The sequence below is a fragment of the Ahaetulla prasina genome, chromosome 4 (genome assembly GCF_028640845.1).
Source record: "Ahaetulla prasina isolate Xishuangbanna chromosome 4, ASM2864084v1, whole genome shotgun sequence".
In the NCBI taxonomy this organism is placed as follows: domain Eukaryota; kingdom Metazoa; phylum Chordata; class Lepidosauria; order Squamata; family Colubridae; genus Ahaetulla; species Ahaetulla prasina.
This window is the reverse complement of record NC_080542.1, coordinates 55,121,705-55,146,764: the sequence shown is the minus strand read 5'-3', so window position 1 is coordinate 55,146,764 and position 25,060 is coordinate 55,121,705. Positions and strand designations below refer to the sequence as shown.

At 41.2% G+C, this 25,060-nt stretch overlaps 1 protein-coding gene across 1 annotated transcript in view; it reads right to left on the bottom strand.

The window, feature by feature from the left end:
- RND2 (Rho family GTPase 2) overlaps positions 1–23,246 on the bottom strand; it is a 30,436-nt gene extending 7,190 nt beyond the window's left edge. The window contains exons 1-2 of the mRNA XM_058183545.1: positions 23,005–23,246; positions 21,809–21,896 (exon numbers count right to left, since the gene is read on the bottom strand). Of these exons, the coding sequence (XP_058039528.1) occupies positions 21,809–21,896; positions 23,005–23,106 (190 nt within the window). The 5' untranslated portion in view covers positions 23,107–23,246. The remainder of the gene's footprint in view (positions 1–21,808; positions 21,897–23,004) is intronic.
- Positions 23,247–25,060: the final 1,814 nt, after the last annotated feature.

Genomic DNA, 25,060 nt, shown 5'->3' with positions numbered 1-25,060 from the left:
AGTGAAAAAGCAGCCTGTCTGTTTAGAAAAAGGGCAAATAGCTCAAAATGTATTCATCACTTTCCCTTCAGCATACTATACAGAAGAAATACGAACACATACAGCAAGGGTCATAAATTAACCGACTGCAATTACATATTCCACATTTCACCGGTGAAATGTAACCCAACAACAATACAAATTGCACACTCCTCTCAGAGGCAGCCTAGAGCATTAAGTGGAAGCCTGAGAAAGAGCCTCACCCCTATTTTCCTGAAGCAATCAGGGGAAGGGGGAGCAAAAAAAATGACCCTCCCCAATCTAATTAAAAGATCTAGTAAATTCACCATGTTTTAATTCCACCATCCACTAGTGAGGGATATGGTTAGGAAGACTGGGGCACAGTAGGGAACAAATGACTTCAGAGAAAAAAAGAGAGGGAAACACAAATATTTGCAGGCCCTATGTATTACACTCAGAGGTAATCACTGCCACGCCCCAAGACCAGTATTTAGAGGCAGCCATTATGCTTTACTCAAATGGGTCTCTACTCATCGCAGATGAGGTCAGTCAGAGATAACAGATGTGATGGCAGATGTCTAACAGCATTAGCATGGCAGTTAATGGCAGGTGGAACCAGATGTCATTAACAGATGGAGCCAAATATTTGGCAAAACCGGGAATCATGACAGATGGAACAGCTTCAAAACTGAGAGTTGGGGTGATACTCTTGACCTATGCAACCCGGATGCCCTTGTTTTGTGGCTGAATTGCAATCCCCATTGTACAGAGATCATGAAAGTGACCAAGCTAAAGATAAAAGCAACATTTTCACCCTACTTGTACTTTCTCCAATAGCAATTGCACCAAAAAGCAAACTGAAACGACTGCCCCCCCCCAGAGAATTATACTTTTAAAAATAATGATATAAGACAAGGATTGAGCTCATCCCAAGTCAGAATTGTTCAGTTAAAGATGGTGTTTTAAAATTAAAGCTGAAGAAGCTTCTTGGATGAGAAGTGAAACATCCTCAAGGGGAAAAAAAGCCCAGTTGCCTTTTTGGGAGGGAGTACAGAAGCACTTTTGGAACAACCATGTCCTGGATGATTGGGAATCCCCATAAATGTCTTAAAATTAAATAATTTTAATAAGATTGCTAAGATTATAATCTTTTGCATGCTAAGACTTCCTGTTTGTCCTGATCCTATGTAAATATTATATTTTTGCATAATCTTTTGCTACATTTTATTCTTTCACAGTTACAATGAATTTCTTAAAATCTGTACCTTTCTCAGACAACTGTTTTTGCTATATAGCATCTATAAGGTAAAGGATGCTGCTGCATAAAATAGATTACAAGAAACAAATTGTTTTTAAGGTGCTTCTTTTCACACTGCAACCACAAGAAATGAGAACATCAAATAGTCCATAGCAACGCTTCTGAAGACAAGAGTGTTAAAATGGAATTTCATACAAAATATAAATTTGGCAGGAGTGGAGAGTTAGAATTAGATAGAATGATTTAATATTGGTTTTGCTCCACATAGCCTCCTTCATTGTATCAAAAATAAAACCAGTATTGGTCCTCCCTCCTACAATTTTTAACAACTGTGAAACGGAAAAGCTATAAGCCATCACAACACCCACAAAGAAAGCTTAGAAGTTATTCTATCTTGAAATGGATTCTTAGATTTTCTGAGAATGAATTGCAATGCTTCTACAGAACCCAAGAATTCTGAATATCTCCATAATTTCTATTCAGCCTTTCTGCATTAAGGCACTGATGCCTTCTGTTTTGATCAAATTCCCAGCCAAAATCTTATGTTTTTAATGAAGTGATATCAAGAATGAACCAGCCAATATGTCCTCCAAAAATAAAACGATAATAATCTTCAAATCTGAATTATTAATTCCCAATTACTTCAATATTAAACAGTCTCAAATCTACATGAACTGTCCTGCAAATAAAAACATCAGGTATTTATAAACTTTGCTCTCCAACATAAATGTTTTGATCAAGGCTGCATAACACCTCTTCATCAACAGAACATTGTTCCCCTCAAGAGAAACAAACATTTCTTTGGCTAAGCTACAACTGCAAAAAAGTTGTAGGGTGGAGAATGCTGGCTTGAAGGGGGCCTACCATGGAGGAGCTGCCATCCTAATGACATCAAACGCTGGTTCTTTTAAGATCGGTTCAATCCGGACTGTTTTAACATCGTGGTCAATAGGGATGAACTCATTCATACGCCGATTCACGTTATATGCGCTACTCTCCGATCGAACTTCTTGGCCTGCGGGATTTCCCCCATCTCGCGGGAATAGCCCTCCTCTCTATCGAGGGCCTACCTCTACGAGGGGTCTTGGGACCCGGAGAGGTGGCATGCGTCAAAGAAGAATTTTGGGGGTTTTTTAAAGAGGTTTTTTAAGGGGGGGAGGGTAGTGATGGGTGTTGGAGGGAACCCGTCAGGGGGGGTATGTCCAGTCCCAGCGCGCGCTCACGGCATTACTTTAGTTGGTCCGAAGACAGGGGGGAGGGGAGTGTTCGGAGCAGAGAGTATCATTCCATCTGTACGGTAAGTGGGAGAGGCAGATATGGCGGAGGCAAGGGGCCGTATCGTTCTCTGGGAGCACGTGTTCGATGTTTAAAAGCGATCACGTGCTCCGGCCCCTCAGTCCTTACTCATTCCCCGGATGGTCAAGACCCTCAGAGCTTGGGCCTTCGGCTGATGCTTTGCAATGCCCAGTCCGTGGTTAATAAGGCTCCCCTGATTTGTGATCTTATTCAGAGGGAGTCCGCGGACTTTACGGGCATTACGGAGACCTGGTTGGGCACAGAGGGGGTGTACCCCTGGTTGAACTGTGCCCTCCAGGTTTCCATGCATTCCATCAGCCAAGGGCCCAAGGTAGGGGTGGGGGGGTGGCAGTTGTGATTAAAGAGAATCTGGAGCCGAGGGAGTCCACTGTACCTCAGATAGCTGGTTGTGAATCCCTCCTTGTGAAGTGGGGCCATCGGAATCAGATGGGTCTGTTGATCACGTACCTGGCTCCTTGCTGCGTGACTACAGCCCTACCTGAGCTACTAGAGGTGCTTGCCGGGGTGGCGGTTGAGATTCCCAGACTTTTGGTCTTGGGGGATTTCAACTTGCCATCGGCCAGCTTGTCATCAACAGTGGTTCAGGAGTTCCAGGCCTCCATGACGGCCTTGGACCTGATTCAAGTAACTGATGGCCCTACACACATTGGGGGAAGCGCACTAGACTTGATTTTTATCTCTGGACAGTGGGTTAATGATCTGGAATTAGGAGATCTAGTGATGGAACCGGTGTCATGGTCAGATCATTTTCTCCTTCGCCTAGACTTTCGGACCACCGCCCACCACCGCAGGGAGACGGAACCAATGCGTTGGTTCTGTCCCAGGCGCCTGATGGACCCGGAGAGGTTCCGGACGGAGCTTGGGCCGTTCCCTGAGGATCTTGCCCACGGTACGACTGAAGAACTAGTTGCAGCCTGGGAACGGGCCGCGGCTGGGGCTTTGGACCGTGTCGTGTCTTTGCAGCCTCTAACCCGGCGTAGATCTCAGTTGGCTCCCTGGTTTTCCGAGGAGCTGAGAGAGATGAAACGCCAGAGAAGACGCCTAGAGAGCACTTGGAGGTCTAGCTGTTCCAAGGCTGATTGGACACTAGTGAGATCTTTTATTAAGACCTACCTAGTGGCAATGAGGGAGGCGAAACGTTCTTACGTTTCCACCCTCATTGCATCGGCAGATAACCACCCGGCTGCCTTGTTTCGGGTGACCCGTTCCCTCCTTCATCAGGAGGGACGGGATGACCCTTTACAAGGACGTGCTGAGGAGTTTAATGGTTATCTATACGATAAAATCGTTCAGCTTCGGATAGTTTGGACCAAAATTGCGATGATCCAACCGAGATGACGGAGACGTGTCTTGTTGAGGTTATTTGGGATGAGTTTGATTCTGTGGCTCTCGAGGACGTGGACAGGTTGCTGGGGAGGTTGCATGCAACTACATGTTTACTGGACCCGTGTCCCTCCTGGTTAGTACTGGCTACTCAGGAGGTGACACGAGGCTGGCTCCGGGGGATTATAAATGTTTCTTTGTTGGAAGGGGTTTTCCCCGCCGCCTTGAAAGAGGCGGTGGTGAGACCCCTCCTCAAGAAGCCTTTCCTGGACCCAGCTATTTTGGGGAATTACCGTCCAGTCTCCAACCTTCGCTTTGTGGCGAAGCTTGTAGAGAGTGTGGTTGCATGGCAGCTCCCCCGGTACCTGGATAAAACTGTCTATCTAGACCCGTTCCAGTCCGGCTTCCGACCCGGTTATAGTACGGAGACGGCTTTGGTTGCGTTGGTGGATGACCTCTGGAGGACCAGGGCCAGGGGTTGCTCCTCTGCCCTGGTCCTATTAGATCTCTCAGCGGCTTTTGATACCATCGACCATGGTATCCTGCTGCGCCGGTTGGAGGGATTGGGAGTGGGAGGCACTGTTTATCAGTGGTTCTCCTCCTATCTCTCTGACTGGTCACAGACAGTGTTGACAGGGGGGCAGAGGTCGTCCGCGAGGCGCCTCACTTGTGGGGTGCCTCAGGGGTCGATTCTCTCGCCTCTCCTGTTCAACATCTATATGAAGCCGCTGGGGGAGGTCATCAGTGGTTTCGGGGTGAGTTATCATCTGTATGCTGATGATACTCAGCTGTACTTTTCCACCCCGGACCACCCCAACGAAGCCATCAAAGTACTGTCCCGGTGCCTGGAAGCCGTACGGGTCTGGATGGGGAGAAACAGACTCAAGCTCAATCCCTCCAAGACGGAGTGGCTGTGGATGCCGGCACCCCAGTACAGTCAGCTGCACCCACAGCTGACTGTTGGGGGCGAGTTATTGGCCCCAAAGGAGGTGGTACGCAACTTGGGCGTCCTCCTGGATGGACGGCTGTCCTTTGATGAACATTTGGCGGCCGTCTCCAGGAGAGCCTTTTACCAAGTTCGCTTGGTTCGCCAGTTGCGTCCCTTCCTTGACCGGGATGCCTTATGCATGGTCACTCACACTCTGGTCACGTCTCGGTTGGATTATTGCAATGCTCTCTACATGGGGCTGCCCTTGAGGTGCACCCGGAGGCTGCAGTTAGTCCAGAATGCGGCTGCGCGAGTAGTAACGGGAGCCACTCGTGGCTCCCACGTAACATCACTGCTGCGTAGTCTGCACTGGCTTCCTGTGGTCTTTCAGGTGCGCTTCAAGATTTTGGTTACCACCTTTAAAGCGCTCCATGGCTTAGGACCCGGGTACTTACGAGACCGCCTGCTGTTACCCTATGCCTCCCACCGACCCGTACGCTCTCACAGAGAGGGTCTCCTCAGGGTGCCGTCCGCCAAACAGTGTCGGCTGGCGGCCCCCAGGAGCAGGGCCTTCTCTGTTGGAGCACCGACGCTCTGGAACAAACTTCCCCCTGGCTTACGCCAAGTGCCTGATCTTCGGACCTTTCGCCGTGAGCTAAAAGCACACTTATTTATTCAAGCGGGACTAGCATAATAGCTTTACTATTTTAAATTGGGTTTTTTATTGTTTTAGGGTTTTGAATTTTTAAATTTTAAATTTTAATTTTAATTGTCGGCCTTATTTGTAATTTGCTTTGTTTTAAATTCTGGTTTTAATTGTATATATATTGAGTTTTATCCTTGGCTGTACACCGCCCTGAGTCCTTTGGGAGAAGGGCGGTATAAAAATTTAATAAATAAATAAAAAAGAAAAAGAAAAAAGAAAAAGAATTTTTCACCTAAAAAAAAAAGAAAAAAATACCAATGCTTGGTTTTTGAAAACTTGGGACCAGATGGGTTCTTTTCACATGCTGGAGTATTATAATTAAAAAAGGAATAGGACTGTGTATCTCCCATTAAATTTTAGACAGCTTAAGTCATGTATGTTGGGTCTTCAGGGTGGCTTTAGAAGACAGTAATGTGCCTGCTAGGTGGCTCAGTGGCTAAGACACTGAGCTTGTAGGTCAGAAAGGTTGGCAGTTCGGGGGTTCGAATCCCTAATGTAGATCTCCTGCGTGAGCAGGGAGTTGGACTAGATGACCTCCAAGGTCCCTTCCAACTCTGCTACTGTTACCTGCCAACCTAGCCATTCGTATCTGCCATGCTCTTATTTACTAGTTTATTTTTCAAGGTAGTTTTTGTTTAAAACATAGTAGGAAGCTAGCCAATTGGGGGGAAAAAAATCCAAGCTTCAGATATAACGTTTACTTGCAACAATGCCTTTGGATCGTGTATAAATTGTAAGAAATAAAATAGTGTTTGATTACTGCTTTTTTTTGCCTTTTGATATAGGACTGGCCACACCCATCATGGCACCCATATCAACATGTCCTTAAATTACTAAATAGGCTTACTGGTCTGTTGGGCATGTATCCATACAAGGTGTTCTGTGGGGAACCAGGAGGTTGCATCAAAAGGTCAAGACAGAGGGCCAACCACATAAAAAAGGTAGAACCTCAGTTATGTGGGCACGACTGCCATCTTGATTTCTTTTATGCTCCCCTGGAATTGTCCTTGCATACATCCTAAATATAGATGTACTTTTGCAGAGTATAGCTTATCCTTTTAAGATGTCAAGTTCAGAGGAATCTCACTTCAATATTTTACAGAATTGCACTCACTAAAAAAAAGGATCTCTAGTTTCCCAAACAGGCTGCAATACATATAATGCTAAACAAAATCGGTAAGTAAGTTCTGATACACGAAAGCCCAGTAACCAATCTTATTACAATGTTTGAATTAAGCACATATTTGGTACCAATTTAATCTGTTAATTTAAATGAATGCTATCATCCCCCAGGACCACTTAGCTTTCCTGTCCCTCTTTTCACCAGCCACTATCCATAATCTTCTTCATTGCCTAAAGGACAGAAATTTAATTTCTCAAGCAGCACGTATCCAGGATGCTAAATTAGCTATTTCGCTACATCTAGTTCTAGAACCAAAGGATTAACATAGTGTTAATAGGCAGTTCTGGGAAAACTGCCTATTAGGGGAAAAAAAGAGAGAAATTTGCAAGGCAGTGACTGAACAACTACATAAAGGAAACTTCAACTAGCAAAGAAACACCTAAAAAGAAAAGGCAAAGGAGGAGAAAAGTTTATTTCGCTTACTATATCAACAAATATTTTATCACTAGGTATTTTGGCAGACAGGTGAGAGAGAGAGGTATGTGTTTAAAAGTCTTCCTTCCTCCTTCCCTCCCAGCTCTTTTCTAAGGGTACTAACATCCCACTCCAAAATCTCTACCTTAAAAAGTGAAGTCTCCAAATCAAGGTGGGATCCAGGCAATTTTTTTACCTGCCACAGCCAAACTGAGACTTCCCAGGACACTCAATTGACAGGAATCAACAATACAGATATATCGTTATAGAAAAATTCACCTGTGAGTTTCTACTAGTAAGGCAGCTGTGCAGAGGATATAGCCCAGCTTGGTTCAGAGCTAACAATTTTAGCAGGCTTCCTCCCTGCCCATGAACAAAAACAACAGAGGAATCACCTAGACCTCAGACCTCAGAGAAGATGCATTGTAGCATGATTAATCACAGCCAGTTGGTCGGACTTCAAAAATCATTCTGAGATTCCCCTAGTAATGTCATGGCAACCTTTCATGCAAGAAGACTCCCATTTATATCCAGAGAAAAACAACCAGGGAGAGCCCTTGTTAATGTATGTTTGGCTAAATAATATTGTTACTGTTCACTTACACTTTGTTTTCATAGCCCATCGCAATGCAAGGTTATCACTAGCAAAAGTGAATTGAGAGTTGGTTTGTCACATCAACTTTTAGGTGCAGGAGATGAAGTTAAAGATAGGAAAGGGCTCAAGAAATAAATGGAACATGCATGCCTGGTATCCAATTCTTTTTCTTTCTTTTTTTAAATTTCAGCAAATAGAATGCACTCTGCAGTTAGTTTTTAGTTTATATTATAGCTTTTCTCTATTTCTCCTTCTCGGAATGCTAGCCTCTAAGCCATCACTCTGAACAGTAAAGAATAAGCAAGATCAGACTTTTTCTTCCGCTAGAAATGCATATTTGGCTCTTTAATCTCCACAGCATTCTTCAATTATCTTGATGCCTGCCCCATCCTAAATGCAGTGGATCTTTTATCAGACACTAAAGATTCCCACGCTCTAAGCTAAATGCTTATGGCCCAAAAGTGGGCAGTCCAATAAGGAAAAATTCCAGTGGCAAATTTTTTCTCCATGTTTGGAGATTTTTTTAAAGGATCCAAAATGCTTTTCTAAATAAAGAAGTTGTAGCTGCTATTTAATTTCTTCTGAGACAGAACTTGCCTGAGAACTATGTTTCTAAGATTCCACTTTCACTTATCTATCTATCTATCTATCTATCTATCTATCTATCTATCTATCTATCTACCTATCATCTATCTATCTTTCTATTGAATTTATATTGCCACCTATTCGCCCATGGCTATTTAAGGCGGCTTACAGAATATAAAACCACATTTAAAACAATAAAACTAATAAAAAGAATCAAATAAATTAATATAGTATAATATAATAAAATCACCCCCCACCATGGCAACAGCAGATCACAGGAGTCATTTAACATATAACATAATAACAGAGTTGGAAGGGACCTTGGAGGTCTTCTAGTCCAACCCCCTGCCCAGGCAAGAAACCCTACACCACTTCAGACAAATGGCTATCCAACATTTTCTTAAAAATTTCCAGTGTTGGAGCATTCACAACTTCTGCAGGCAAGTTGTTTCACTTATTGATTGTTCTAGCTGTCAGGAAATTTCTCTTAGTTCTAAGTTGCTTCTCTTTTTCTAGACATACCGAGTTCCTGCAACCGTTCTTCATATGTTTTAACCTCCAGTCCCCTAATCATCTTTGTTGCTCTTCTCTGCACTCTTTCTAGAGTCTCAGCGTCTTTTTTACATCGTGGCGACCAAAACTGAATGCAATATTCCAAGTGTGGCCTTACCAAGGCATTACAAAGTGTTATTAACACTTCACGTGATCTTGATTCTATCCCTCTGTTTATGCAGCCCAGAACTGTGTTGGCTTTTTTGGCAGCTGCTGCATGCTTCTGGCTCATATCTAAATGGTTGTCCACTAGGACTCTCACAGTTACTACTATTGAGCAAGGTACCACATATATGGTACCTGTGCATTTTTTTTTTTTTGCCTAAATGTAGAACCTTAGTTTTTTCACTGTTGAATTTCATCTTGTTAGTTAGCACCCAATGTTCAAGATAGGTTCAAGTATCTTGAGCCTATCTTCTGGACTGTTGGCTATTCCTGCCAGTTTGGTGTCATCTGCAAATTTAATGGGCTCCATCCCACTCTGAATTCCCCAGGCCCGCTGGCAGAACCAGATCTTCAGCGCCTTTTGGAAGAGTACTAGAGTGGGGGAATCTCTGGGGGAATGATGTTCCAGAGAAAGGGAGCCACCACAGAGAAGACCCTTCTTCTGGGTCCCACCTCGGGAATGGGACCAGCAGCATTCCCTGCCTCCCGCTCTGATGGGTCGGGTAGATGTAGCTGGCAAGAGACATGTGACTGTGATTATTTGATGGCAAGGGGAAAATATTTTCTCTACAGAGGTCTTCTGTAATGATTTCACATAGTCTGAGTTTGACGCATTACATTAACCTCTACCTCCCAAACAGGATCTTAAGCAGACAGACCTAGATTCAACCATCTGCCTGTTTTTAAAATGGAAAGACAGCTATTGATCTGTGACTAGGGATTGTTTTCTTGCTTCTTTGTGCTTCCTCATTTTACTAGTTCTCAGAAAAAAGCAACATTTCAACTTCTTCAACCCGTTAAGAGCTCAACTCCAGCCAGTTTTCAATGCCTTAATGATAGGAAATTGCATTATGCGGTGGAAAAACAAATTAGTGTCATCCTGACCACCTAAGCTCTTTCTCAGCCTATGCTATGCATGTAGCCCCAAGTCACTGGAGAAAAGGTGCTATAAAGACTTAGAATAATTAAGAATAACTAGAACAGAATGTGTTTTTCTAATAAAACAGAAAGTTTCTGCCGGTGTAAATCCAATCCAACACAAGTAAGATATCACATTCAGGATTGCCTTAAGATAATAAGAGCAGCAAAACACTATTTCTCAACCTTTATCACATTCATGGACAGCTGTCTGGCAGTCTTTTTGAAGATGATTTGTTCTTAGCTTGACAGGGATGACCTCAGAAATATTTTCAGAGTCACTGTGTGAAATGTGGAGAATATTCATACTATCTAGTAGATATGATTGATAAGATCTATTCAGAAATGGACTCTGATTGGACCGGCCCATTTGAGATGCCTGGGGCATGGTCTTATGAGAGTATCTGGAATGAATTGGAATCTGTGATTCCCAATGAAATGGATCAGGTGCTCCAGCCATTTGTCTCTTGAATTCAGATCCTTTTTGTCCAGGAGATAATCTATAGTTGCATCCATAGAATGATGTTGAGGAAAGGAGATAGTTCTTCCTGCTTTGAAGGAGACTGCAATGTATCCTTTCTCCAAGAAACCATAAATAGACTTAACAATTCTAGACATCTATCATCCAATCTCCAATATTTCCTTTAAGGTAAGGTTGTTAAAATGGTTAGACAGCAGTTGCAAAGGAAGTAGATTATCTAAACTTGTTTCAGGCAGGTTTCAAATTGGATTATAGCACAGAAACAGTATTATTTGCATTTGTTGATAATCTTTGGTGGAGCCAAGATGGGATATTATGCATCCATTCTTATTCTTTGGATCTCTCAATGCCTTTTACTAAGATACATCATAGTATCCTTCTGCAGCAGCTGTGAAGATGGGGGACACTATATTGTGTTGATTCATCATTTTCTTCTGGGGCTATTCCATTCAATGTTGATGGGGAGATGTGCTCCTCATTTACAGGATGACTCAAGTCTTGATGCTCTACCCCTTCCCATTTAACATCCATATGAAACTGCTGGACAAGATCATCTATTGGTCTGGCAACCAGAATCAATATGCAGATGATACTCAATTATAGATCTTGACTCCAGCCATCAAGTGATGCTGTCACCACCTTGTCAATGTTGATGTCTAGAGGCTATTTGAGTCTGAATAGGAAGGAACAGACTCAGGCTCAATCATGGCAAACTGTGTGGCTGTGGTTCTTTGTGTCTCCTGGAATTGGGAATAATTCATCTTTGATCTTAAATGGGAATGCACTTCCCCATTTGAACTGGTATGCACTATGGGAATCATTGAGAACACTCACCTTCTGCTCAAAGAACAGATGGAAGCTAAAGCCAGAAGGGCCTTTGCACAGGTCTATCAATAGAGTCAGCTGTGCCCATTCCTAGAGTGGGAGGCTCTTCAGACAATCACTCTGTTCTAGTCAATTCAAAATGGATTACTGCAATGTGCTGAACATGGAGCTTCCCTAGAATGCAGCATGATGGTTGGGCTTTGACAGTGATGGTTGTGTTACCAGATAGCCTCCAGGTGCAATTCATCTATAAAGTTACCAATGGGCTTCGTAATTTGAGAGACTACCTATCTCCATGGTGTCAGCTCACTCAATAAGATCAGGCAGAATGGGGATGTGCAGATCGATTCAATCAAATAATGTCATCTTTAAGACTTAAAAAGCACACCTTCACTGTTATGGTGCTTACCCTATGGAATAGCATTTCTCCCAAAAGATCTGTATAGTTCCTATTCCCACTTTGCAGTGGGAGATCAGAAGATCTTTGAAAATATGGCTTTGCTCCCAGGCCTGGAGCTGGCTGAGGTTGAGCCTCTATTAATGTTCTTTTGATGTACTAGGCTTGCGTTCTTTGATTGTACATATTTTTCCTTCACTTTACAATATTTTTTTTCACTTTTAAAATATAAACAGCCCAGAGCCAGCTAGGAGTCAGGTGGGAGAAGGAGGCTAAATCCAGTCAAACAAACCAGCATGCACCAGTGGACTCCTTTACACTTACATGTTGCTCAGAAGCACAATTCCCCCAAATAGAGTAGATTGTTGTAATGTTTGCTGACAATTTTATTCCATCACTTAAAATCTGCACTACTTTTAGTCTTCCTACTGAATACTTCTTAATTTCTAAAATATGAAGAATAAAAACTGTACACTTGAAAATAAAGTTTTCCAATCTGATAGGCTACATAATCAAATATCTCTAAAACATAGTTTTGATCTTGAGAAATGAGAGAAAAATACATTCATTGTAATTTTATTTACAGTCTATATTGTCTGTGAGCTGATGGGAGGATTGTTATCCTAAAAAATGGGCTATAAATCATTACAATAAATAAATAATGCTCTACACCTCTAGCCATACTTCATGTACTCCTTCTCTCAAACTAAGTGCTGCATTTAGGTTTCTGGCTGAAAAATAGCTTTGAAACATTTACTTTGTTTTTAAGATATTCCTGTTTCTTGGCTAGATCCCAATAAAATGCTTTTCAGAATCACTGCTTTTGAGAAAAACAGGCTTATTCCCCTCTGCTTTCACATCCTCTTGGTTTAGTATCCTTCAATAAGAAACTTATCCAAAAAACCTCAACAGCCACATACATTCTCTAGAAACAAAAAAATAGAGGGAGGGCAAAAATCAATAATTTTTCCCCTCTGCCTAGAATTTTTCACCAATCTTTGAAGGGCACAAAGAAAAACAAAGTCTAGCATTTTTTTAAAAAATCTCCTACCCAACCAGCAGTTTGCACAATATCAGTTGTGTTTCGTAGATCCGTCAGGCACAGTGATTTGATACTGAAATGTGGCAACTGTAATCATCTCAACTCTCTTTGCAAATAGAATGCAAACTATTAACCTGAGAAAAGATGCAAATATTACCTCTTTTTCTGCTGTGTTCTCCTAAAGTGGTTAAAAACATCATCAAAAAAGGACAACAAAGAATGTTCTTTCTGCGCCAACTCAGTAAGCTCAAACTGCCCAAGGAGCTACTGATTCAGTTCTACAGAGGAATTATTGAGTCTGTCATTTGCACCTCTATAACTGTCTGGTTCGGTTCTGCAACCCAACAAGAAAGACACAGACTTCAGAAGATAATTAGAACTGCAGAAAAAAATAATTGCTACCAACCTGCCTTCTATTGAGGACCTGTATATTGCACGAATCAAGAAGAGGGCCGTGAAAATATTTACAGATCCCTCACATCCAGGACATAAACTGTTTCAACTCCTACCCTCAAAACGACACTATAGAGGACTGCCCACCAGAACAACTAGACACAAGAACAGTTTTTCCCCTGAAGGCCATCACTCTGCTAAACAAATAATTCCCTCAACACTGTCAAACTATTTACTAAATCTGCACTACTATTAATCTTCTCATTGTTCCCATCACCAAACTCTTTCCACTTATGACTGTATGACTGTAACTTTGTTGCTGGCAATCCTTATGATTTATATTGATATATTGACCATCATTTGTGTTGTAAATGTTGTACCTTGATGAAGATATCTTTTCTTTTATGTACACTGAGAGCATATGCACCAAGACAAATTACTTGTGTGTCCAATCACACTTGGCCAATAAAAAATTCTATTCTATTCTAAAAAAAAAAACACTCTAAGAGAAAATAGCATTATCAATTCATGACAGAGGAAACATTCCATAGTACTTGAAAGTTTGCATAATCATATACCAAGTATTTGAAATAAAAGAGCATTTACCTTTCTTCTTTATCCTCTGAGTCAGACAACACCATCTCCAGCAGTTCAGGCCTCTGTAGGCCAAACTAAGGCTTACAAGGTAGGAGTGGGTTCTACTTACCTTTATACCAGTTCTCAACACGTGTGCGCTTCTGTGCAAGCACAGAAACTTCCTGATGACGTCTGGGTCAGTGGGCGGAGCTTCCCACCAGTTTTACTACCGGTTCTTGCAAACCGGGGGGCAACTCACCATTGTTACAAGGCCTGATTTAACATTTAACATGCCTGTTCTTTCCCCTTTCTAAAAAAAGGCCCAGAACAGGGAGCGTGAATCAAGATCACTTCTCCACTGCACAGGAAAAGTTATTCTCTGCTCCCACCATCATCAAAAACTAATATTTTTCTGGGCTAATAATAAATAGTAAAATAGTTTTCATCAGAGAAAGATTTTTAAAAAATGTTTCCAGTATTCCAATTCTCTGAATACCTAGTAGCTGCTGGTAGAAACATTCACCCACACCAAACCCTGTCCACAGGGAAAAGATGATGTATCTAATTTAAAAAGACAGAAAGATAGAAACTAAAGATAAACTGATAGCAAACCCCACTCCTTACTAGTACTGATGATGTTATCAAGTTAGGGTAATAAAATGCCTGCAAGAAAACAAGCAAGCTCAGAGAGCAACAAGGACCCCTCATGTCAACTCAGAGCTGCAAATATTCTCCTTTATTGATAGAAGTTATCTATTTAACTTGTATCTAGTTTGTCCCTATAACTCCCAGCATGCAAAACCTTGAAAATTCATTTCTGTTATATCTTTCAACTTAAACTATTTGTTTCCAACCTAACTTACTGGAAACAAAGTTCCATTGTATTTTCTCACTTCTAAATCTCTGCCTTTCCTATTCCCAATTTATCTGATTGTCAGATTTGTGCAAGTTCCTTTGGGCAGAAGCTATGTTTTAGTTTGTTTTATATTGATTGAGTTCATAAAATTAAAAGATAAAGGTTCCCCTCCCACAGATGTGCTAGTCGTTCCTGACTCTAGGGGGTGGTGCTCATCTCCATTTCAAAGCTGAAGAGCCAGCACTATCCAAAGATGTCTCCATGGTCATGTGGCCGGCATGACTAAACGCCAAAGGCACATGGAACACTGTTACCTTCCCACCAAAGGTGGTCCCTATTTTTCTACTTGCATTTTTATGTGCTTTCGAACTGCTAGGTTGGCAAAAGCTGGGACAAGTAATGGGAGCTCACCCCGTTACGCAGCACTAAGGATCTGAACCCTGAACTGTTGACCTTTCAATTGACAAGCTTAGTGTCTTAGCCACTGAGCCATCCCCCTATTTTTAGTTCATACATCATGGTAAATCAGAACACATGCATGTTCTGCATATATCAGTGGATTTTTTACTCAGGCACACAAACTCACACATATCATGGCCTGCTTATTGTTTCAGAGAAGTTTTCTTACCAGGTTCCTCAATGCCTTCAGCAATGACAGAATGTCCAATGTGCAGTACTCTTCATTAGAAAAGTTGGGAAGTATTCAGAAATCTATTTGCCTTGAAAATAGCCCATGTTGAACTCTTTAACACAATCAAACATCTGCACAGAAAATGTTTCATGACATTTTGTATTATAAAATTTTATAGAATTTGCCAAATTTCAACTCCACTGAAGTCATGGATCCCAGATTTTGAACATATTCCGTAAATTAGCCCACTTGAGGTACCTTGGTTCAAAAATAGTTGCCCTAGGATGCACTGTTTTGCCCAATTAAAATTACAGAAATGAGGGTAATAGTACATGCATGCATACATACATACATACATCACCAAAATATGCTGGCATGATTCTCCATTGTGTTTAGCTAGGAAACATTTATTACATTTTGTAAACATGTTATAAAACTTAACAGGGCCCTCTTTCTCCCCTTCCCTCAAGGAATCAAAAAATTCTGGAAAATCCCGACCCTCCTCTTCCAAGGTACACCTTGACCACAGCATATCATTGCCTTTCCCATTCTATTCCTTGGTTTTGACCCCAGACTGAAAAAGCTTGCTTTTTATATTTTAAACCATAATTTGTGTTAATCATGGTTTACTGAATGAGTCAGAGAATCTTGTGTATGCACAAAATCACTCCTAAATGGAAAATTCCTTGTTAGATTCCTTTCTTGAAACCACATGCTTCCTTGTTTGTTCATTATACTGAGCCACAGTAAAAACAAAAAAACCATCTTCAACCAATGGTTTAGTGCTCTAACATAAATTATTCATCAGCTTTGTGTATATACTACATTTAGACCAACATAATAAACTACTTTATACTTTAGCATGCTGGCTGAGGAATCATGAAAGTTGAAGTGCAGATACTTTAAAGTAGCTAAGGTTGAGAAGCACTGCTTAGCACAATATGTATATCTGATTACTGTGCGGCATCAAGGCTCATAATTTGTACAATGTACGCAAAAGTGCAAGATAAATCTTCCCTCTGCAGTCAAGATGTAGAGGTAAGAATCAATTTATTTTTGACTCCCATCCAAATCAGTTTCTATCAGCACTATTATGTTTGTGGCCCCATTTATATTTTCAATATAAATTAACTTGATGTTTGCTCTTATTTCCTATGGTGACTCTCTGCTATGAACAGAACCACAAATAAATTGAATTATTTTTTAACACATTACCCCATGATCAGAAGAGAGTTTTCTGAGATTCACCAGCACTGATCATGGATAAAGGACATATTTCATGCAATACATCTACACTTTTAATGCTCCTCATAGCAATAAGCTATAATATGGAACCAACAGTTTTGGATTCTGAAGAAAACATGGAAATCAACATAAATAATAACCTCTGGAGAAGATTGTCAAATGGTATTACCTGAGGTACTGGGGTACCCAACATGGCACTGGGAGGTGGCTTATTCTGTCTGAAGGCCTCCTGTGCTGACCACCCTTCTTTTGAAAGCATACTTTTTAAAAACAAAAAATCCCCTAATTTTTTTAGAAATGGGAACTGGCATTCTGCAAAGCAAAGTACCAGCTAACAACATTATTTTTATTTTCAAGGATAACTCTGAGTGCCAAAATTCTTAGGAAAGCAAGACAATAAGTGCTATAGCACAGTAATGTATTTTGGAGGTATATTTCCCCTATCCAGAAGGCAAAATAAAGCAGGATTAATAGGGAGCAGCAAATTCAGAAGTTGGAGAGGGAATAGCAGAGAGAACTGGGTAAATTGGTAGATTGTAATCAGTAATGTCCTACATAGCTATCATTTTCTGAAGAGTCAGATTCGCCCATTAGCTTTTTGCCTGAGAATTTACAATATATTTCAAAATTCCAATGGGGTCCACACCGAAAAAGATCAGAGACTTACCATACCATACTGTACTTTCCTTTCTGTTTTAAAATCAGATTAGAAATTGAAATATGCACTAAGCTTAGCAAGAACCATTTCCATCTTCTAAGGCTGTTGTGAATGTTTTCTAAGCCACACTCGATTTGAAATGAGATGAATGGCACTATAATCCTAGCTCAAACCAAAAAATGTATTGAACTCTATATCCTTTCAGCAGAATTTAAAGGACATGATCTGAGATATAATCGTGACTTCCAAACTTCAATTTTAATGCATAGAGCAAATATGAGAAAGCACAATAGGGGGCAAGGTGAATCAATACTAATTTGTTAAAGGAAAACCATGGATGTTGGTCAACACTTTGGCTCTCAAGTGTCAACCAACTCTCAAGGGCATATAGGTCTCAAAATATTACTGCAGAGACCAAGAGAAATATATCTAACATCCCTCATCATGTTTTCCAAATATTCCCGCAGCAGCTTGCCTATTGAAAAGCAGAACTGCAATCAAGAGCGAATATAAATACAATGCCTGGCATCCCAATTGTATCATCCAGAGACCTGCATCCATTGACTTTTATTGTGCTTCAAAGTGATTTGTATTAAACCATTGCATTCTTCTGGATATAATACTAGAGTACCTCTCTCTCCCCCCTCCCTCTCTTTTTCTCCTAGAGTACCTCCCTCCCTCCCTCCCTCTCCCTCCCTCCTTCCCAGACTCAGAAAAACATAGCTGAAGACAGAGAGGCTGAAGGGAGTGTAAATGTGGTGTAAGAAGGCTATTTGGATGTGGCAAATCTTTGCAGCAACATTCAATGTAATCAACAGCCATTGTGAAATGCCTTGTTGCCCCACAATTTAAGCTAACCATGGCTATGAAATCACTTCCAGAAAACCAATAGCAGTGCACCTTGCTATTCCTCATGGAGGAGAGACCGAAGAGAAAAAAACATGCTCCACAGACTGGAGGTTAGGAGTGTTGCGGCCTAACACTTCTGGAAAAACATTAAGTTGGGGAAAATTCATCTAACAGAACTGGGATGTGTGAGGAAGAAAAATAAATGCATGCTTCACTAAAGAGCCGGGCTAGAAGTTAAAAGCTACAAGAAGCTGGAGGAAATTAGTAAGTGACATTACTTCCCAGTGCAGTCTCTGGCCTATAATATAGTCACACAAAAGCCACAGGCCAGGGACATATGTTGTCAGGGAAGCTCAGAGTCATTCAGACTTCTTCATGGTAACATGCACAGTTTTTATAGAAGAAGTTTATATCCATCTGTAAAATAAGGCTTTGCTCTTCATGCTATCGCCTCAAACATGTGAAGGGATAACTGATTGCAATTATCAGGATTATATGAAATACTATGTGAACAACTGAATTTGGACAGAAAGTCATTCTCTTACTATTGTAGGAGGAGACCCACATTAGTCAATGACAGCCAAAATCAGGAGAAGTCCAATAATATTTTTTTCTGGCTAGCACATTTTATTAAGAGTAGTGGTGGGTTTATACTAGTTCGCCCCAGTTTGGGTGAACCTGTAGTAGTGGTGGTGGGAGGCTTCGCCCACCCACGCCCCAGATGTCATCACAGCTGCTCTGTGCATGCACAGAAGCGCTGTGCGCGAGCAAAGTGAGTGTGCACACACACATGCTCACAGTCCTGAACTGGTAGCGAAGGTAAATGGAACCCACTACTGATTAAGGCATGAACTTTCATGAGCTGCAGCTCATTTGATCAGATACATGGACTGTCTAGACTCACGTGGGATTTAAATTGGGATGATGCAAGGAAGGGGGGACATGGTTATGCAGATACATGTTACCTGTGAGACAGATTATGGATACCTTATAAATATAATCTTACTACCTCTCCCCAGTTTAAATCATATATCAGTCAAGTCACTCCATTCATCTACTGAAGTGAGTGGATCATGAAAGCAAATGGCACTTAATAAATTTGTTAGCTAGAATGTGTGCTACTAAGTTTCTTTTGATTTTTCCTTTGGCAACTAAGAGAAGCCAGTTCCACCATTAATTGGAGTGATAGATTTAAAAAAATTGTAGTTTAAGATAGACATTAGATTCAGCACATTTTATTTAGAAATGAAAACCTAGAACATTCCTGGAAAAGGTCACTTGTATAGAGAACTTTAAAACTGCCTCCAAATTATACTGGATTTATTGTTATACTTTTTTTACCTAGAAGAGAATTATGTATTCAAGGTCCTTTTAAAACAGTAAAGAATTGGAATAGCTAGTACAAATCCCAATTTGAATTTCTTAATAATGCTGAAGTACTGGATAATCATTTTCATCCTGGAAATTGTGTCCAACGTATCTAAAGCATACCAAGTTTTGAAAGGCTGAGTTAGCCAATAGCAGCAGGATCCTCTACAGGATGATCTTGATAATTTATGAACTCAGAAATGTATCTGATCAATTACTGCAAAAGGGTTTTCAAAAGGGAAGGAGGAACAATAAAGAGCCTTTCCATTTTCTCCAACAGATTTAAAGATGCCTTTCTTGACCAAAACTGAACATCCATCCATCTTAAAACTCCAGGCAGGACTGGGGTACTTTTGTTTTCAGCAGATCCTTCTGGCTAATGATAAACTGTCTCTGAAATGAAGGCCCAATTCAAAAACACTTGGTGGCAGGAATAGATATTTGCATTTGTGGACTTCAGTGTTCAAGTTGCCAGTCCCATAAGGACTGGTACAAGCCCCTTGCAGGAGATCAAGCAGTTTTTTATGCCAGCCAGATTCAATCCTACTTCTTACTTGTCTGTAATGTCTGGTAACCAGTTCTTATTACTAGTCAGCTTTTATTCTTATTACTGGTCAGCTTTTCTGGATAATAAATGCATTAGATCCACCCTCCACAAATCTCCGGCGCGTCTAGCTGGATCCACTATCATTACTAAGCAGTCTGGTGCTGTTTTTACTCAGGCTGCCAAAACTGAAGCTATAGCTCAGTAGCAGAGCTCCGTTGTTAGCCTTGAATGTTTTTCAGCCTTGCAGAATGCTGGCATTTCTGTTCGTTAAGAGATGCTGAAACATTGTTATCATTTTGTGTACTGCTCTGGCCTCTCACAGCAAAATAATTGTTTGCTTGCTTCCTCTGTCCAAAGCTAAAGGAAGAGACGTCCTTTTCACTCCTTAGACAGAAGAGGTTTTCTACAGCTTCCTAAGAAGCCATCAGCAATTTTGCCACAGCTGCACCACATACAACAGATCCCTTCACACAAGCCAACAAAGCTAATGAGAGACCTTTGCCAAGGGAAGGGTCTGGCAGTGCCAATCATGAGGCTGTAAAGTTAATCAATGCAAAGCAGAGCCAAGACAGAATAAGGGAGCCCCGAATAGTCAGATTATCCTTCTTCCCCCCCTCCCCAACCAGCCTCAGCAATGTTTATCCCACACCTCATCATGATCACAGCACCACACCTGCTGTTTGCAACCGGAGTCAAAGCAGAAGAGATTTTCCTGATGTCTGAGGACTCATGCAGAAAGCTGGCAGAGAGGAGTGTTCAAAATAAAAGGCAACACTGAAAGGCAGACAGAATGAGCCCAAGAAAAGGCTTAAGAGAGCAGCTCCTGAAACAGTAGCAAAAGAAAGCCTTTCCTTTCTGCAGAGAAGAGAAGACAGCACTGGGCCTTTCTCCCAGGAGTGAGGACTGTTCCTGGATCCAAAGCAGCGTTTCCCTTTTCTTCTTGTGTGGCCTCACTCTGAACCTCTCTCCAATCACCTTGATCATCAAATGCTGGCAGAAAGTGGCAGAAAGAAAAAGACGTAGGGATCGGGGCTACTATGGCAGCTTTTACTCTTGGGGGGAATGGGGAGAGAAACATAATCACATGGGCAAATCTCCTCACTCACACATCAACCCACCTACCCCTCACTATCAAATCTGGTTCTAATAGCTTTGTGAAATTGAGAATCAGGTGAACCAGCAAACATTGGAAGAAAATGTGTTTGTGTATTTCAAATCCTGGTTTTGTGGGAAGGATGAAATTCAAGATGGTGGGTGCTACATTGTCTTTTTTGATAATGCAGATACCCTTGTATACAAGCAGAACTTTGTCTGGTAAAGTTGAACTGATAGTTTATTTATAACTATAAAGGAAGAGAGTAACACATGCAAAGCACCTGCCTTACTCACCAAATAACCTTAACTAGGGAGTAAGAGTTTTATTTATACTTTCCAAGTATAGTCATTATCTATTTAACCATATTATTGCTGGAGGGAATGTTAAGATTTCTTGCCCAGATTCATACCAAGCCATAATCTAGTTTTGTTGGTTTGGCCAATGAAAGGAAATGCCAAAAACCTAACCATTTCCATTTATTTCACAAGCTATGATTAAATAAGGGTTGGTATAATGTATGAATCAGAATCATTCCTCACTCCCAATTCCTGTGCTATAATTAAAAATGTATATATTTAAATAATCACAAAGAAATAATAACAACAAAAGTATAATATAGAGACTGGCACTGGGAAACCCAGATTCAAGTTTACCTGTAGCCAGTCATCTTCTCTCTCTACCCAATTTACTCCTCAGCATTGTTATGGTAGGAAACAAAGATATGAGGGAGCTGTTTTGAGAGGGGGAGGGAGAAAAGAGAAAGAGAGAAAGAGGGAGGGAGAGAGGAAGAATACAAGCAGGTAGAATTCCCTTGCGTATATTTTCCAAGACTTCAACTTCTAATGGCTATCACAGTTGGAGTTTAAACTCCAGCCTTTCCAAAGGTAACTCCTCACTTACCTGAAGTATCCCACATGTTGAGCTCAATGCGTTGCTTCTCAATCTCAAAACTGGCTGTGTAGTTCTCAAATACAGTAGGGACATAATTCTGCAGGGAATGGATAGAAAGGAGGGATCAGAACGTATATCAAGAATCAATACAGAACTTGTAGAAATGGGAGTTTACTTCCATAGATTGTCCACACTCTTCTTCAGACTAGTCCCAAAAGCAGTCATTCTGGTATCTTCATTCTATTCTTGATATGATACAAACAGGCCTTGTCTGTGAGAGGGCAAAATGTAAGGTATAAGCAACACCCACCGTGCCCTCCAGATGTGCTGGACTAACATTGTCAAGGCTCTTTTGCAACATGAAGCTGATGGAAGCAGTAATCCAAACTATCTGAGGCGGCAGTTTGCTTACTCATGAGTTACCTCAGGATGAAAGCAACTGCTTATAGGCAGTCCTCTAGAAGGGCTTGGAACTGATACTAGATTTTTAGAGCTCTCTGAAGAGGCCAAGGTTCTTTTTTCAGTCCTCAGCATTATCTACAGAATGGGACCCATTGCTATGTTATGACCCCCTTCCATTCCTAGTTTCCCAATTTTCAATTTTTTAACATTCCCTTATTTTCCTTGAGAAGATCTGATACCTGTCCTTCACATCAGACTCCATCAGAAACTGCCCTTGAACATCCTTCCTTCACCAAGAATCCTGGGCTCTACTTTTCCTCCTGCATGAGGATCCATACATTTGACCCATTACTTCCCTCTTTTGCCTTGTCTCCCCAATCTCACAGTCTACCTTGAAACCGAGTCTTTATCTCGGCCCCCTTGCCTGTGCTGTAACTCAGCAGCTTGCCGAGTCCTCCATAAAGTAGTCCATGATCATTGGGCTCGAGTATGCTCATCCCCGCTGCTGGACCTTTCCGGCGGAGGACCAGGGTCCGTGCCCACCTCAGCCCCGGCCAAGAGCACTCTCCACGCGCCACCTGCACCCCAACCGGTCGCCCTTAGTCACTTCCATTGCTTCCCGCTGAATCCACTACCTCGGTCCACAATGTGACCTCCGCAGCGCGGTCCCTTTGGACGGAGCCTTCCCGCCCCATCCTTTCGACCGGCCCTTCGTCCGCTCCCCTCGCTCCCCTTCAAGCTCCCCTGTGGCTCTTCCATCCCGGGCCGCCTGCACTCCTCCGCCCTTGCCCCGGTTCTCCTACCTCAGGATAGGCGTCCTTGGCGAAAACATGCAGCAATGCCGTCTTGCCGCACTGGCTGTCGCCAACCACCACGATTTTGCAGCGCCCTAGCTGATTCTCCATGACGGTCGGCGTCCCCGCTGTTGAGTGAATGACTGACCACCGACCCGCACACTACGCGCTGCCTGCTAGCCCGGCCGCCCCCAAAGCATCGCTCGCTCTCCTCCCTTCTCAATCCCAGCGACCGGCTATCGACTCCGCTTTCCGGCTGCTTATGCCGCACCCCCGGCTCCGCCCTCCCGGCCCCCAGTGCTCGCGGTCCTGGTGCAGCCAGAGTTTCAATCATCGGCTCTGCCGCCAGGGGGCGCACTTTGCTTCTGTCACTTGCGGGGAGAAAAAGGCTCCGGCAGCGACTGAGACGCATCAAGATTTGCGCAGATAATCTGCGCGGAGACTTCTGGCAGCTCGAAAGCGTCGCTCGCAAAGTTCAAAACTAACTTTCAGCTCGGAAAAATTAATGATTTTGCATGCTGTGCTGAATTATTTACATTATTTTATAATTTGGAAGGAGGACTTTTCTGTTTATTAACCGTGATGAACTTACTATGGGGTAAACAAAAGCGGTAACAAATTTAAATGCCTTCATGATTTTGTCTAATTTGAAGGGACTGCAGGACTTTTACTTTTTTGACGGGGCAGGAAGAATAACTATTTTCTTTATGTTTCACCCGTTCTGTACTTTTGCATCCCCCATTTTATTCCTGCAAACTGTTTCATGGTAAAAAAAATCCTACTTAAAAAATGATCTAAACATAGAGGCAAATGTTACAGAAATGAATTGGACATTCAAAATAATTTTCTGCTAAAATGTTGGATAGGATTAAATTTTTTATTCTAATGGTAAAATGTAATTCAAACTTAGGATAAAGAAAGCAAAAAAAGAGAGAGAGTAAAAAGTACAAGAGAAAAAAGGAAACAGAAGAAAGATAAAAGAAAGATTATAATGAAGAGAACAAAATATGTAAAGAAGTGGCTTACAATCTTCATCACAAATATAAACAAATTTAGTGACTCATATTGCCCCTCTAAGAATACAAATATTTACCCCATATCCCATCTCTTATGTACAAACAAATCCATAAACATCATCTTTTCAGTTCTAGTGTCAGCAGAAAATCCATAAAGGGTTACCAAAAGTAACAACATATCTCAATCAAATAACTATCTTTGTATTTCTTTCTTTTATTTGTAACTGTCTTAATCTTCAGCTCAAATACTTTTGTTAGATTTCATTTATTTCGTTACACTGAATTTTTCAGATCCTTAACAAGCCTCTTGTAAATCCAATAATAAAAAATTGTCCAGGTCACTTTCTTGGTTTATAATTTATAATTATAGTTTATAATTTGTATTTCCCTTTTGATTTTTTAAAAATACCAGACAGTTTCTTTTGTATATCTGGTGGGACATCCTTCACCAAATTGTTATTTTGGCCATCATTTGCATATCCACTTTCATTACTATCTCTATCTTGTCAAATAAAATTTGTTTCACATCTGTCATTTCTTCATTTAACATACGGTATTTGGACCTTATCTACCCACACAGGAAGATATCATGATTGACACAGTCTGTCAATAGTTGTGACTATTAATTTTGGTCTCATTTTCCAAAAGTCTAATATTTTCAGTGTTGTAACATTTTACATCATGTTATAGATCCCAGTTAATTAACACAAAAGGTAGGTTTATGTTTACCATCACCACCCCCGCCTTGAATTAGTCCTTTTAAATTTTTTAAATCCTTGGTCTTGTAAAAACCAAGAGATCTACAGTATTTCCCATGAAAAGTTGTCGTTTATAATTAATTCCAACATTTTATTGTAAATTTCAAATTTATTTAGATCTGTAGTCCATTTATAACATTCTAAGATCACCACTTTATTTAGCTTTTCCCTGTTTATTTCATTAAAAAAACTTTTAAGCTTATGATTAAATTTTTCTTTCATTCAGGATTGAAATCAAATCATCTGCTTTTTTCAAATTTTTCATTGCAAGGTTTTTAATAGTAGTTAATA